We start from the raw sequence: 15243 nt of genomic DNA on the forward strand, positions 1-15243 counted from the left end.
CATTTTGCATAGAGATGTTTACATCCTGCAGAACAATTTAAACAAGAATAACAAGCGAAACAAAAAGGAAAAACAGCACGTGAACCTGTGATGTGGCAAATATTATCCACAGTGATTGTGCACATGCTCTCAGGAGACAGATGTGACGATAATGATGGGACACTGTTTCTGCAGTGTTTTTGGTGCCATGCACATAAAAAGTGACAACTTACAACAGCTAAAAATATACACTTTGTTTAGGTGCATATTTTAAATAACTCATTCAGTGATTCTTCATAGATGTGACAAGCTGACACATTTTCTTTTTTTTGTGATACAAATATATTTTTCATATAATTCAAAGATATATTTTTACATTTTAATTTTGTAATAATTTCTTAAGCTATAATTTTATAGAATGTCAGTGTTGTAATAAATAGATTTTCCTATGCCCTTCAAAAATGCAAATGAGGAGGAGGTGTAGAAACTGAAATTGCATGACTGTTTCTGTCCCGGTGCCACAGAAAGTGCATTTAATATCCAAATCTATAAAATATGGACATTATTACACAACGAGAATAGACGGTAGCTATTAGATAAATGTGCTTTTGAGCATTTCTTGCAGGATTTGTCCAAAGCGTTTTCTGTGGCGACTGACTCATTTACGCAAAGTATACTTCAAGGAAATGTAACTATGCAGTTGCTGTTATTGTAAAATGCAGTTACCCAAAATAATATCAGTCATGTATCCTTTTTGGAGCAACTGAAGAGTTTTTTCTCTATTCTGTATGCTGCCGGCTGCCGTAGAACTGCGCTCCACTGCGCATCTATAACTGCGCAGCTTTGACTGTCACGTGAATCTTGTGACAACAGGAAAAGGAGTGACACCAGTTTGAAGATGCTGTTGCTGCTTTGAAACACTTCGTTGTTCATTTGCAGTAATAAGGAGCCCAAAATGACTTCAATTATAAAAGAAACACAAAGGTGAGCAGCATTTCTGTAGGTTGAATTCAGAGACAAAGTATACGTTTTGTAGCTAATGCTAAGCTGCCTGTTAGCACACAAAGACATCAAAGTTAACGACGTGACACTAGCTTGGAGGTGAACTGCATTACTGGTGTCATTATTAAAGAATTTGTCAGATTTTCTTGTTCATCTGGGATGATTCCAATTTATTCAATTTAACTTCTAACACTTTGTAAGTGTACTAGTTACTTGAAATCCCTTTTCTGATAACGTTAGCCAGCGACAAGAGTAAAATCGCTGTTCTTTAGTGTTGTGGTCAAACTTCCAGGTGTTTCCGGTCCGGTTCAGCAGTGTTTTCTTCTAAGAAGACACAACTGAGATGGTAACTTAGGTGCAATCTCGAATGAGTAAGTTTCAAGTCCATGTTCACAAGTTACTTTGTAGTGAAAGGGTTGTATACTTAACTTCCAAAATACAGTGGATATGATTAACCTTTATTTAAGGTTCAAAATTAACAGAAGTATTTGCCTGTCAGCAAATGTATAATACAGCCAATAAATGCCATTCCACTCATGTAGTAGTGTTTTGTCAACAGTTATGTAAGAATCACAAAACAAATCACAAAAGTAACACTTTTACAGCCTAATTATATGTAATGTGGATCCATCCATCCATTCTCTATACACCGCTTAATCCTCATTAGGGTCGTGGGGGCTGAAGTCTATCCCAGCTGACTTAGAGTTAGGCTACTTAGAGGGAAGACAGGGGACACCCTGTACAGGTTGCCAGTCTATCACAGGGCTACATAGAGAGACAAACAATCACGCTCACACTACGGTAAATTTAGGATCACCAATTAACCTCAGCATGTTTTTGGACTGTGGGAGGAGCCCAGAGTACCCAGAGAAAACACACACATTCTGAAAAATCCCAGGCCCAGGCCAGGATATGAGCTGGGGATCTTCTAGCTGTAAGGCCACACTGCTAACCACTGACTCACTGTGCAGACTGTGTAGTGAATATGTGTAAACATAATAAAACACAAAAACCTGTGCGTGATGTGACTGAACTACTTTTTATTTTTAACTGACAAAAATAGTATTACCAGGTAGTATACTTATGTCATCACTATAAAAATGAGAATAGAAAAAAATATAAATACACAGCTATACTCCCACACAAAAGTCTAAAAGGGAAAATCATTATGCAAGATGCACAATTTAACTTTTTACAATACACTTGTGTGTATTTTAAAAAGTACACACAATTGTACTGTAAGTAAATGTATTTACTTGTCTTGAATAAAATGCAGATTGCTTTATTTTTTATGGAGTGCATTATCATCCAACTTTGTATGGACGAAGAGTGAAATGTGTATACTATGTGTAGACTGTATACAGAATGTGTACTTGGCATTAGTGACTGTGTCTGTGTATGCAGTTGTCTTTATTCTCAATTTATCTGCGCATAGCTTAATTTTAGGGTGTTGTTCACTCTTCACTCTTGGGATTACATTGTGTTTTATCATATGAAAGTTACTGCATTATATACAAAGCAGTGTTTTCACTGCTGTATGTTTTCAGTTTGCGCCTTTGTTGTGTAGAGCTGTCTTTGAAATTCACTGACAGCCAGAGAGAAATACCTTTCATGTATGACAAACTTGAGCAGTAAACTATGATAGTTTTCCTTAACTAAAAGGTCTGAGAACTCGCTACATCACTATCATTAACATTTCCAACACTTCTTTTTTGAAACAGCATAAAAGAAGCGGTGACTTTCATCAACGCAATTGATGTGAACAAGTTCTCCAGGCTGATCTCTCGCATCATACAAAAGCTTCATCTGAAGGTACAGAAACGGCGCAGTGTTATCTTTGCCAAAGACATGAGCCTTTGCAGCAAAGCTGGAGTGAGAGAGAGCAGTGCATGCACAATGACTTACTGGAGCATCAGTCAGACTCGGCTTTAATGAATGCATTCAGGCCCGGCCCTGTTGATTATCCTGTTTTTCTTTTTTATTTACAAGGCACACCAAATTGCAGTTACATTATTTTGAAAGCTACAACTAAGATTTTAACTATTAGGTATGTGTTAAGACTGTTTTAGTTGTTTTTTTTTTTGACTGTAAAACCATTTAAAGTGATGATTGATTACTAGAATGGAAATCTCTTTGTATTCATTTCACAGTAATGCCATTAAATAAAGACAAGCGACTCATTCTCAGCATTTGTGATAGTGTATCTATTGTAAATGTTGCATAGTTTCTTATCTAAAATACATGCCTATCAAACAAAATATTAATTAAAAAATATTGACTTATCTCAGCTTTAAAGCTAATGCTTTTTCTTAATAAGTGGTTGATTGTAAATCACAAAGGAGCTTTTCAGTTATTTTTTGGTGTTGTCAAAATAGTGGATGATCTTTTCAATTATACACAGTAAAAACATTTTCTTCACAGGGAGAGCGGACATTCAGTGAAGAAGAAGAGGAAAAACTCCAGACTGCTCTCTCATTGGATAAAAAGGCTCTCAGTCTGGTCCTGGAAACTGCTGCCTTTATACTAGAGCAGGTGGGTGGGGGTTTGCTTGATTTATGTATGCATTATATCATGATTGAAAGTTCATTATGCTAGATTGGAGTTTCTTTGTTCTTTCGTAATCAATATTTCCAAGAGGTCAGCTTTGGCTATTCAATGTGATGGAGATGCCTGAGCAGGTAAAATGTTCCGTTTGATTTCCCTTGCTTTAGATATGCAGCGGAAGAACTTTGATTTTTATCACTTCTGTTGCTGCAGTGCAGACAGAAACATTTCTGTCCATTTTAAATGTACTGGAGTCCTCTTGTAGAGTTATTTACATCATATACAAGAATTTAGTCGATTTATATCCAGTGACTGTGCCAGTGCTCCCAGGAGTGACAATGATAATGGAACAAGTTTCTGCAGTGATTTTCTTGCTGTTCACATAAAAAATGACAAGTTACAACTGAAAATGTACGATTCACTTATGCGTATATTGTAAATAACTCAATATGTTGTGAAATATGATAGGTCAGTATAATGTGTGTAGCTTTTGGATTACATTGTGAGCTCATTTCTCCAGCTGGGGTCACTGTTGTATTGTGATGGCTGCATTTTCCAATGTTATGTTGAGTGGTAAATGAGTAGTACTGACTATGAATATTCTCTCCTCTCCTCTCCTCTCCTCTCCTCTCCTCTCCTCCTCTCCTCTCAGGCAGTGTATCATAACATAAAGCCGGCGTCTCTGCAACAGCAGCTGGAGGTGATTAATCTAAGCCCAGACAAAGCTGAGGTGTTTTCTCAAACCTGGGCCAGTGCTGGGCCTGAGCTGGTGGAAAGGCTGAAGCGTAATGTCTTTGCCCCCAAGAAGGTAAAACTAATAAATAAGCCTTTTTTTTCTTTGGTCCACGTCACCATCAGACTTCACTTACACCTGCCATGATCCCGTTTCATCTTAAAATCCAGCCACATTTCTTTGTTTTCATGCTTGTCTAAGACGAACGTACTTCCAGCCAATAAATGACTATGTTTTACTTTTCTTGTGAGCTGAGTACTCTTGGGACATTGTAGTCATGTGATACTAAATTGAGACTCAACATCACAGTGTCCATATTAAGATCGACCTGCTTGTGTTGAATCCCTTCCATCTGTTTAGATTACAAAGAGTTCTTTCACAGCTCACAAGTTATCACATTAATTTTAAAACGTGTTTCTCTCTATAACTTGATTAAACAGTGACACTTCAAACAGCATTCCTCTCAAAGACAAGGGAATTAAGATCTTACACGGAATAAATATGCAGCATGTACGCATTAGTCGCATCATGCTGGATGTGTTGCTGCTGTCGTACGTTTAGACATCTCACCTGCCTGTGTCTCGCAAGTCTTTCTCTCCCCCATGAATCTGAAGCACAAGGCTGTGACAGCCGTAGATCCTCGAGATGTCCTCAGCTGCTGCTTTGACTTTGAACAGGAAACTGTTTAACTATGCAACTACAGTAATGCAAATACTGTATATCTAACTGACATGCATATGCTTTCTCTCATCTAAGAGTTTTATGTTTCTGACGTATTAGAATGTTGTACAGGATTTGTACATTTTTATTGCCATTTAAGAAACAAGTCAGCCCAGTATTGGCCACTTTGTCATTTCTTGCTCTTATTAACTGATGATCAAACTAGGGCTGAGCTACGAAGCTGCAAATTATTAGTTGACGAACAAAACATTACTTGGCAACCACTTTGACAAAGAAGTAAGAATACCAACGATATGAAGGTTTTAGCTTCTGTATAGGGAGGATTTGTCACTGTCAGGATAATGGAATGCAGTATATCTTTGACCTATGGACAGTTGGTGGGACATTTGTAGGTGTTTACAAATTGCAGGTTTCAAACCACAACCAATTTGATTAAATGTGAAACTGTTTCACAAATAAATAGCACCCAAGTTGAATAAATGTCTGTATGCTACTTGTATATTTTCCAACATCAAGTTCATTCGTCTGAATACGTTTGCTTTTGAAAAACCGACATGCAAGTACAGAATGTCACAGATGATGTTTAATTCTGCTGCTTACAGAGAATTAGGGATTTACCTTCAACTTTGATTACCTGCTTTTCGTGTTAAAATGAGCCAAAATCCTACTTGGAGTGCCAGACATTCGATGAAGCAGAAAATACAGAAGCACATTAGATGATATACTATGCCTTTACGTCTCTAAATTTATTTTTATGATTAGTAAGTTACTTTGTAATTTATTTTTTAGCAAATTATTAAAACACAGCATATTTACTTAATTCGGTTCATTTATTATGTTGATGTATTTCTTTAATTTGACTCATTTGCATAAACTGAAAGTAAAGTAAGTATCATCATAGAGTTGGAATGTTTATTCATGCTAATTTGAATATTATTCCAGTCGTGAAAGATATAGCTCAGGCCTTCCCACCTTACACCTGTCCTCTGATGATGTGGAAGCATCCAGGCCCAATAAGTCACACATGGTTTATTATTATGGCCTCTCTCCGCATCATAAAACACTTAACTGCCCTGCCTCGACTCAGTGCTGCTAATCTATCATGCTGCTACAGCTAACTGATGAAGGATCTGTCAGTAAATCAGTCAGGCAGGTGGCGAATTGGCGAGATTGCTAAGAGGAGACACTGCAAGGTTTTTGTAAGACTTAAACATCACGTAGACATTTTTTTTTTCCACGAAAGTTCGGAAGAGAGAATGACAACCTGCAGCTGGGAGGCAAGGTAACTTAAAATTGAAGAGATTTTACAGCAGTAAATCTTCCTGAGTGTGATAACAACTATATTCATGAGAGTGGTAAAATGACTTCATTTAATAATGTTGGCTGCAGGTCATCTGGTGTGCCCATACTGAGCAAACGAGCCATTATTAAATTGTACTTGTTCCATTCTTAGCTGAAGAAGTGATTCTTCTAATCGATGTGGAAAAAAAAAACAGATGGGCATAAATTACAAGATTAAACCAAAAATCTAACACAAATCAAACTGCAATAGATCAATCAATAGCCCCATTAGAATAAATTTTATCTATAAGTATTGTGACAAAGGTTTTATAGTTCAACATTTACAACCAAAAATGGCAAACATTTGCAGGTTTCAGGTTGTCAGATGGGACAATTTACTGCTTTTCTTGGTCTTACATTGCAAATTTTAGACACTTACATGACATGGCATTGTATTCTGGTGTGTTGTGGTGTTTTAAAGACCAAACCACTACTACATAATGTCAGTGCTAAATAGATTGATAAAGCACAGAACGGTCTGTAAACATAGAAATGATGAAAACAGCAACAATAAGGAAGTGAACAGTGAAAAATTGGGTCAACCAGTGAGAAGATAATGAGAAAAAAGATCCATATACACATGAATGTACAGTATACATTTTTCCTCTGATGTTTTATGGCAAAGTGTCATTTCTTCAGTCTTTGAAAGGGTGTCTGGGGGATTTATTAAACTGAAGTGTGAAGCTTTATGGTTTGCAATTAAGCCAGTTGTAAAAAGTCGCTCCATTTGTGTGTTTCAGCTGGAATATGTCAGCTGGCAGTTGAACCTGCAGATGGCTCAGTCCAGCCAAGCCAGACTGAAGTCTCCCAGTGCCATCCTCCAACTGGGACTCCACAGTGAAAACTCTGAGGTATGAATACATGCACCTTAAAAATGCGTGCCATTATTTTACTTCCTCCGCTTCTCTACTCTCTTATATGCAGCCCAATTACTAAAAGTCTTACTATGCGCTGCAATCATGGAACCGTTCTGTGTTTATGACAAATGAGAAGCATCTCCAGTCTTTCCCTCTTTTTTCCTTTTGTTAGTAGATGGTAATCCCATCGGTGTCTGTCTTGACCCAGAGGTAGACATACAACTAGCTCCAGAGTAACTGTAGTGTTAAGACCAGAGATCAGGGAGCTTGTTATCTGAGACCTCCAGAGTCTCTTTGTTCTCTTGAGAGACTTGTACTCTAAAATTGGACAGTATGTGCAATTATTGAGGGGGGTTATGTTGTATCTGACATTGAATTCTATCTATTAATTCACTAGCTTTAGATTCTTTCCATATGTTTGCTTTACTGTGGTCATTTGTGGTGATTAGCTTTGCTCTTTAATTATTTTATTACTCAATCTTTGCACAGGTAATCAAAACAAAGTATTAGATGAAGGCTTTTGTTTCAGCATCCTAATAAGACTTGGTCCTAAATATGTGTTCTAAGGAAAACACAAGATAGAAACATGGTTTTGAGTTCATATTTTCCACTGTAGCCCCTCCCTGTTTGCATTTATTTTTATGTGTTAGTCTGTTTGGGTCCCAATTAGCTAATGCCACATACTTACTCTAATAGCCAAGACCTCATGGGCCTCCCTCACTCATTTCTTTCTTTTCTACTGGGAGAATTATACCTCTGTAGCATAAGCAATGAGAACGAAAAGAGCTGTTTCTATTTCAAAAGAAGTGATTTTCACCCTTTGAAGAACATGATTTAATTGAAATAGTTTCTCTACATTTAATGTTTTAATTCTTCTAACAACTACCAGCTCAAGTATGAGCTACTTACTTACTTGGTGAAGTGTTTGACAAATATTTGAAATATATTCTAGAGACTGTGACTGCTACGTAGGACAGTTGTTTGGCGGCATGGATATTGAAAATTTTAGTTATAGCCTTCAGGCATTTGAATGGTTTCTTTTAAAGCAGTTCTTGTCTCAAAATGGTGGGACTGATTATCCCCTGAGCCTGGATACTGTTGTTCCAGCTGACTAGTCAAGTGTCTTTCTTCCACACTGCTTTGTATTCAGTCCCCAGAGAATGCCGGCTCAGCCTAAACGTGGAATTAGGCATGACATATTCAAATTGCTGCCGTCTTAAATGTGGGCCTATAGGCGTAAGCTAGAGAAAATATATGTTTTTCTTTAGCTTTGTGAATGCAACAGCGGCAAGACATTTTTATGTTTTGGACTATTTTCAGCTGTGTTTACCCTAGGCTTGCAAAAGAGGCATTAATTTATTTAAATCCACTCACACAATTCCCCTTGTGGGAGGAGATAGCTGGGGGGCTAAAACAAGGCTGGTTAAAAGTGTAGAGGGATCAACTTCATTTAGGTGCACATCCACTGGTGAGCTGCAGGGGGCACTGTTGCCTCACAGGTTGGGAAGCATCCCTCGGGGCAGTAAAGTATCTGAGATGGATAGGATTCCTCCTTAACTTAGTATTAAGGCAGTTTGTGCACAGTTTTTTTTTTTTTTTTTTTAAAGTTCCATCAGTGTTTCTGATTAAAGTTTTTTGACACTAAGTTTGTTTCCTTCCCAACTCTCTGAGAATCGTTCAGTGCAACTTCTGGAATGTCAAAACACTGCAATGACTGAGAACTAAATTAGTTGTGAATAGAAATGGAATTCAGCTGCAAGTGTCATACTAATTACAGCACAGATTTATAACAGCCGCACTGCTAACTGTCTAAAAGAAAGGGGAAGGCAAAACTGCAGAAGGGAGAAATTAGAGGAATAAGAGGTGATGAGGACAGACAAAGTGAGATAGAAGGTTGAGAGAGGAGGTGAAAACCTGTATATAAGGAGTACAGGGTGAGCAATGATGAAGAGGATAAAGGATAGAAATTTAATATAAAGAGAGGAAGGCAAGGGTAGCATTCAGGATTATATTGATTGCTTGGAAGCCAAGTGGAGACTTAGACTCCTCCATCTGACCAGCCTCTTACTTCATTAGCGCTCTCCCTGAGGAGGAGGACGACTGCCAGGGCGCTTCACATGTCATTCCCCAAACAATATGTGACATGCAGTATGTCTACAGTACAGTGGATAAGATGTTAGAAGACTCACTTAAAATTAGAAATGAGTGGACTCCATTTTAGGATATTCTGATTTGCTTTGCTTTGATTGAAATATTTATCATCAGGGGATATGTTTTTCACGTGCCTCTAAAAGTGTGAAGCAACAGCATATATTGAATTTATAGATCACTGTTTCTGCTTCCATACAGCAGTCATTCCAGCACCCCACCCATGGGAGCTGCTATTTTCCTCGGCTAAATTTGTATTGGGCTTAGGAAAGCTACTGTCTCCTATGTAAAAGCATTGGAGTACATCTGTCCTCTTATCCACTTTTAGTGCTTCAAGAATGCTATCTCTAGTTTATCCTCATGAAGACTGCTAGAAGTGGCCTCATTTAGTCTATATTTGACGTAAGACCTGTTGCATAGCTTGTTATCCCAATGGAGAGAGAGCTGAGAGAGAAAAACGGCTGATTGATCTGCTGTCAAAAGAAGGGAAAAGTTGGCAGAAGAACTTGACGTTAGCAGGGAATGGAAAGGAGGAGATCAGGATGCAGGGGAGGGTTATAGGAAGGGTAAAGAAAAACAGAGGCAAGATGACAATGAAAAACTTGAGAACGATAACAGAAAGATAAGAGTGGGAGAGGATGAAGTTAAGTGAGGATTTGTTGAAATTTCTCTTGCGGTTCACCTTGTGATATGTGAAGTGTTAGCATCAGTAATAGTAGGACGTATGCGATGTCTCTGTACTTCAGGGAGCTTTATTTTCAGATATTAATGGTGCACTCATCAACAACCCAAAAGCACCGAGAATGTGTACTTTTATCTGTATTTTAAGAGGGTTTTTTGGCAAGCATGCGAGCTAGACTGCAGATAACCAGATTTATTTATTTTTCAGCTGCACAGACCTTGAAATAGAAGTACCCAAACCACCCATTTTAATTCGGAGGTGTGTTGTCTGTAGAGGTTCGGTCTTTGTGGGATGAAGCTGTGAAGAGAAACAACTGAAAACACTGATGGCTTTCTGCCCAGTACGTGATGCACGCACACTTGACTCCTTGGTTGTGTAGCACGTACACATCTCCTTTTTAGTCTTAAGTTGCTCAGTTTTTTCTTCGCTTTATGCTCCTTTGGGCTTCTTGCTTAGTAAACTTCAAAATATGCCACAGAGGGCTTTTGAGAGAAATGAACTGATAAAACTCAGGCAAAACTATTGGTTTCATTAATGTAGGTGTTCACCTCTGCAGTAAAAAATGCCAAAAAACACACGACACAGTTCTCTACAGTAGTATCCAAAAAATTTAAGTTGTGACAGTTTAAATCAGTCAGAACTTATAATTGTGTATTTTTTCAGCATGAATTAGCAATGTAGTAAATGCGCAATTGCTGTTTTGTTTTCATTGAACATCATAAATCATTTAGAAAGCAAACAGGCCAGGCCAGAGGAGAGCAAATTAATACCAACTAAAGTAAGGCAAAGACAATAAAAACATTAGAAATCAGGAATCAACATTAAAAATATGATAGCAAGGAATGCATTTAGACTGCCATTAGTCATTTTCAAAGTATTTGGCCACAAAATAAGCAGCTAAATGTAAGCAGTACACACAGCTGCACTGTTAATTCATGCAGTAGAATGCTTCAGGTGTATGACAGGCTGAAGAAGAAGAATTTTAGTGTCTGACGGAGAGAGCATAAGGAAGCTTTTAATGAGTGGAGATCTTTTTTTTACAGCAGCAAATGAAGTGTCTTTGTTGTTTTGAAATGCTTTGACAAATCATTCAGGGAAGAAGCAGATATGTTCATGAGCAATATCATGAGCTGCAGCTGGCATTTTAAAAGCTACCACTGAGAAGAAATGTGCATCAAACAGACCCCCCCACGTAATATGAAAGAAAATTGGTTTTAGTGGGTGGAGGCTGAAGAAGGTGACATGTAGTTCATTGGTTCAAAGTCCTTTTGGCTTCTAAACAAGATGTGAAGTCAAATTCTAATCCCTCATGGTTGTATTAGCTATGATCTCCTAAAAATGAATCCTTTTTGACTTTTGAGGGCCAGATGTAGTCATCATGTGAGCTATTTTGCAAGAAGAAAGCAAAGATGTCATAAAAAATAAAGAACTGACAGTTTTTTTTTGTTCTTCCCCTGTAATTTTGCTCATAGTGTCCATCTTCCTTTTTAGTTATAAGGCACTCTGATGTCACTTTGATGAGTCGAAAGGTAAAAATCCCTCACCAGTTGGTGTCTCTCTCTCTGTCTGTGCCACTGCCACTGCCACTGCCACTGCATAAGAATGAGCCACTGGTCCGTCGACCAAGGGTAGAGTGACATTTATAATACAGAACATCCACTTCCAAAGCAGCCACCGCTGATTTCAATATTTATTGTGGACACGCTAGGCTGCAAAAGCATGAGGAGAGAGCTAGTGAGCTAATGTAGCTTCCACATGCTGGCTCAGACTTCAAAGGATATCTTTAGTTGATAGCTTCAGACAGACTTGATGAGAATTGATAAAGCAAAGCTCTTCTGAGTTTCAAACCTCAAAGCGGGGAAATGTACTAAATGCTGCTTTAAGACAAATCCCAGACTTTTCCCTACAGATTTTTCCTATATTCCTCCTTTCTTATGGCCTATTCAATCAAAATTTGTGAGCAAGGACAGCTTTCTCCTAAAGCTGCAGTCCCCGCTGGATACCACTGAAGTACTTGTTTCATTTCAATTAGTTTTCGCTCCCCCTTAGTGCATAAAATGACTAGTTGCTCAGGTGATTGGTTGTCAAGTAAAGTCAGTTTTATTTCTATATATCACAATTTCACAAAGCGGAGATTTGCCTCAAGGGGCTTTACAATCTGGGCAGAACACAACACCCTCTGTCCTTAAACCCACAATCCTGATAAAGACAAAACTCTCCAAAACTTTTCTCCTATCAATTCAGGAACAGCAATTTAGAAGGGATTCCTTTTTCAGGATATGCTATAGGTGCTGTGTGCCGAGAAAAGCACAATATATGTGATCCTTCAGGATGCTAAGAAACTTCCAGGTGTCGAATAACTGAGAGGATGGGATTCACATGATCTTGGTTGAGGGCCGATTACACAAATACAAACTTCAAGCGCTCCTACTCGCATAAGGGAAACAAACATACATAAGGTAGAGAGACGAGAGTAGAAGCACAATTTCCAGGAAAACCAGCATCCAATTTCCAAACCACTGGATGTTCTGTAAGCTAAAATGAAAGATGACTAACAGAATAATAGAAGCGAATCATTGTTTTTTTAGTTATTTATAGAGCTTAAATGACAAATATTGCTTATTTTTGTAGTTTTGTGTCATTTATGTTTTAGTTTTTGACTGTTATTTAGAGAAAAACAATCTGAAGATTCCACTTTGGGCCTCAGAAAATCGTAATGAGCATGCACCTCAATTTTATACAGTAATCAATTAATTGACTGTTTCAAAAAGTGTAGTAGGATTTGTCCATAATGATAATAAGCATTCCCTCATCAGGAAGTTCAGAGGTTAGATGTTGGGGTCAGCACCTCTGAGCTGCTGGAGATGCAGTGTTTGGCTTCAGGTCATTTCAGTCTCCTAATGGATTTTGACTGAGAGGTTTCTTCTTCTGATTAAAGTCTGGTCTCCCAACGCACAGCACAATCTCTGCTTCTCCAATAAAAATCAAATTTTACATGATCTTTCCTGCGTCCTACGCCTTTTCTTAAATGCCACAAAGTGCAAGCAAATCAATATATTGAAACACAAAACTGTAACTGAGGTAAAACTGTCAGCAGTCCATTTATTGTCGCACCTGGAAATGGAAAGAAAAGAAGTGTTTCTTTTCCCTCGTTGATCTGGCTGAAGATGTAGTAGTTCAGTAATCTTTCGGTTAAATTTGGACTTCAAGAAAAGCTCCAGCTGAACTTACTTCAGATTTCTCATAGGCCAAGTGTCTGTAAGCATCATGGAAGCCATGCTGTTAATTGTGCGCATTCATGCACAAGTGCCTCTGAATTGTCAGAAAGAGCATATTTCTGTCAGATCAGAGAGTAGCATCATTGACTCCTCCTATCCGCATTATTCCACTTCAGTGTGCACTTTTCAGCATCTTCCTTCTTTATTGATCCCAAAATAAATCATAATACAATTCTTTCTTTCCCTTTTATTTGTGACTTATTCATGAGCGAATCTTCCATTTGTTGTTTGAAATTTTTGTGTCAAGCTGTCCCCAGCTAGCTCCAAATTATAAGCCAACTAATTCTATTTTGCGGAAACCTGCTTGTTTTTGTTATCAAAGCATCAGACATGAAAGACTTTTTTCTTCTTCTTGTGATTCTAATTTATTTTCTCTGTTCTGGCTTACAGCACCAGCGCTGTAATCACGGAGGAACGGAAGCTCTTTGTTCGAAAGCACACAGCAACACACACACTCGCACTCTGCACACATTTTAAACCCTCCCAGTGAAGGCTGTGACTTTATTTATTAACACTGTGTGATGAGGAATGCAATTAAACATCCCATTTTGACTTCTGCGAGGAGGTGCTGTGATCAGAGCCTCCCTGAACATCCTTCCCTGCCTCACGTGTCTCTGTCAAATCAGCATCCCGAGCAGCAGGCCAAACTTTGAACACAGCACAAAGCTCTTCTGACGAGTTACGTAAAGCCGGGTTCTTGCCTCCCACATGCTGTCATCATGTAGCCCCAACAAACAACACATCCAGCGCGGATCCAACCTTTTCATTTATCGTTTGAGGGATTACATGGCCCAATCAATATATCGGAGAGCTCTGATGTAAATGGTACCACGTTCAAATCCTTCACACCAAGCCACCCACCAGCCAGGAAGGACAAAAGCCTCTTTGTCTCAGTCTCTACTTGCCTTGCTCTACATGTCCCAAGATGCTTTGTTGCTTTGTGTGCACATCTTTTTAAGGGTCTCCCTTTCTCTCTCCATCTCTCTCTGTCTCTTTCTCCATCTCTCCCTCGCCCTTCCACTTTCCCACTGGTGATTTGTTTTTCTCCTGTGGGATTTGGGATCCCATTCATTGAGGCCGCATTGTTCGGCTCTTATCCATTCCAGTGGATGGGCCCCGAGAGGCAGAATGGGTGACTGTGGGTGCTCTCGTCTCTGCCTTCTCCCTGTCTCTGCCCCTCCACTCCTCTCCTCCCCACTCCTCACTCCTTGCCATACGATGATGTCATGGCTTTTATTTGCTCCAGGGGTACCCATTGATTCTCTCTCCCTATTACACACTCTCTGTATCTCCCCCATCCACCCCGCTATCCCCCTCACCTCCACTCCTGTTTTCCAAATTCTTTCACCTCTCAAAAGGCGCCTGGAGGATTTGGGGATGTTTGGCTGTTGTTTTGCACACCCACGGTACATGCTTGACACCCAGATAGGGAAGCCATCAACCCCGCAAATCCAACTGCAGCTCCCATTTAAATCTCACTGATTTAACATCCCCTTTTTATTCTCGCATCTCCCACTCCTGTGATCAGCTTTATTTCTCTCTGGTTATTCAGCCGGTTTTGTTTCACACCCAGTTTGCGAAGTAATCATTAATCCCCTGATAATGTGGTGCCATTTTTCCAAAGCCGGTAGCGATGGTAAAAAAGAAGCGCTTAAGGGTGAGATTTTCAGATGAGCATGTGTATTATTTTTTTCTTCATTTCAGTTTTGTGTTGCCGTTTATTTTAGAGAGCCTGCTTTGCCTCTTGGCTGAACTGTGCTGGGGTGAGAAATCTATTTCAGTTTAAACAAGACGCACTGATTGCAGAAGCACAGAGCCAAATCACATCCATTCAATCCAGTGAAAGTTGTCTGATAGGCACACACTGGGTAAAAAGGCTGCTTTTTTTATTCAAATGACATATATTGGTAATAATGTGGACATATTACAACATCATGAACAGGTTTGGGTAGACATTGGTTTCTGTTGTGATATTTGCATTGTTTTGTTTTCTGAGTT

General features: G+C 38.9%; 1 protein-coding gene across 2 annotated transcripts in view; it reads left to right on the forward strand.

The window, feature by feature from the left end:
* Nucleotides 1–805: 805 nt before the first annotated feature.
* Nucleotides 806–15243, forward strand: part of commd10 (COMM domain containing 10) — a 57516-nt gene continuing 43078 nt past the window's right edge. Inside the window, exons 1-5 of one of the 2 annotated variants that reach the window (XM_051950430.1) lie at nucleotides 806–963; nucleotides 2703–2793; nucleotides 3403–3513; nucleotides 4178–4333; nucleotides 7021–7131. In XM_051950430.1, coding sequence (XP_051806390.1) covers nucleotides 935–963; nucleotides 2703–2793; nucleotides 3403–3513; nucleotides 4178–4333; nucleotides 7021–7131 — 498 coding nt within the window. In that variant the 5' untranslated portion in view covers nucleotides 806–934. The remainder of the gene's footprint in view (nucleotides 964–2702; nucleotides 2794–3402; nucleotides 3514–4177; nucleotides 4334–7020; nucleotides 7132–15243) is intronic. The other variant, XM_022192297.2, reaches the window with a different exon arrangement.

The sequence above is a fragment of the Acanthochromis polyacanthus genome, chromosome 7, assembly GCF_021347895.1.
Source record: "Acanthochromis polyacanthus isolate Apoly-LR-REF ecotype Palm Island chromosome 7, KAUST_Apoly_ChrSc, whole genome shotgun sequence".
In the NCBI taxonomy this organism is placed as follows: Eukaryota; Metazoa; Chordata; class Actinopteri; family Pomacentridae; genus Acanthochromis; species Acanthochromis polyacanthus.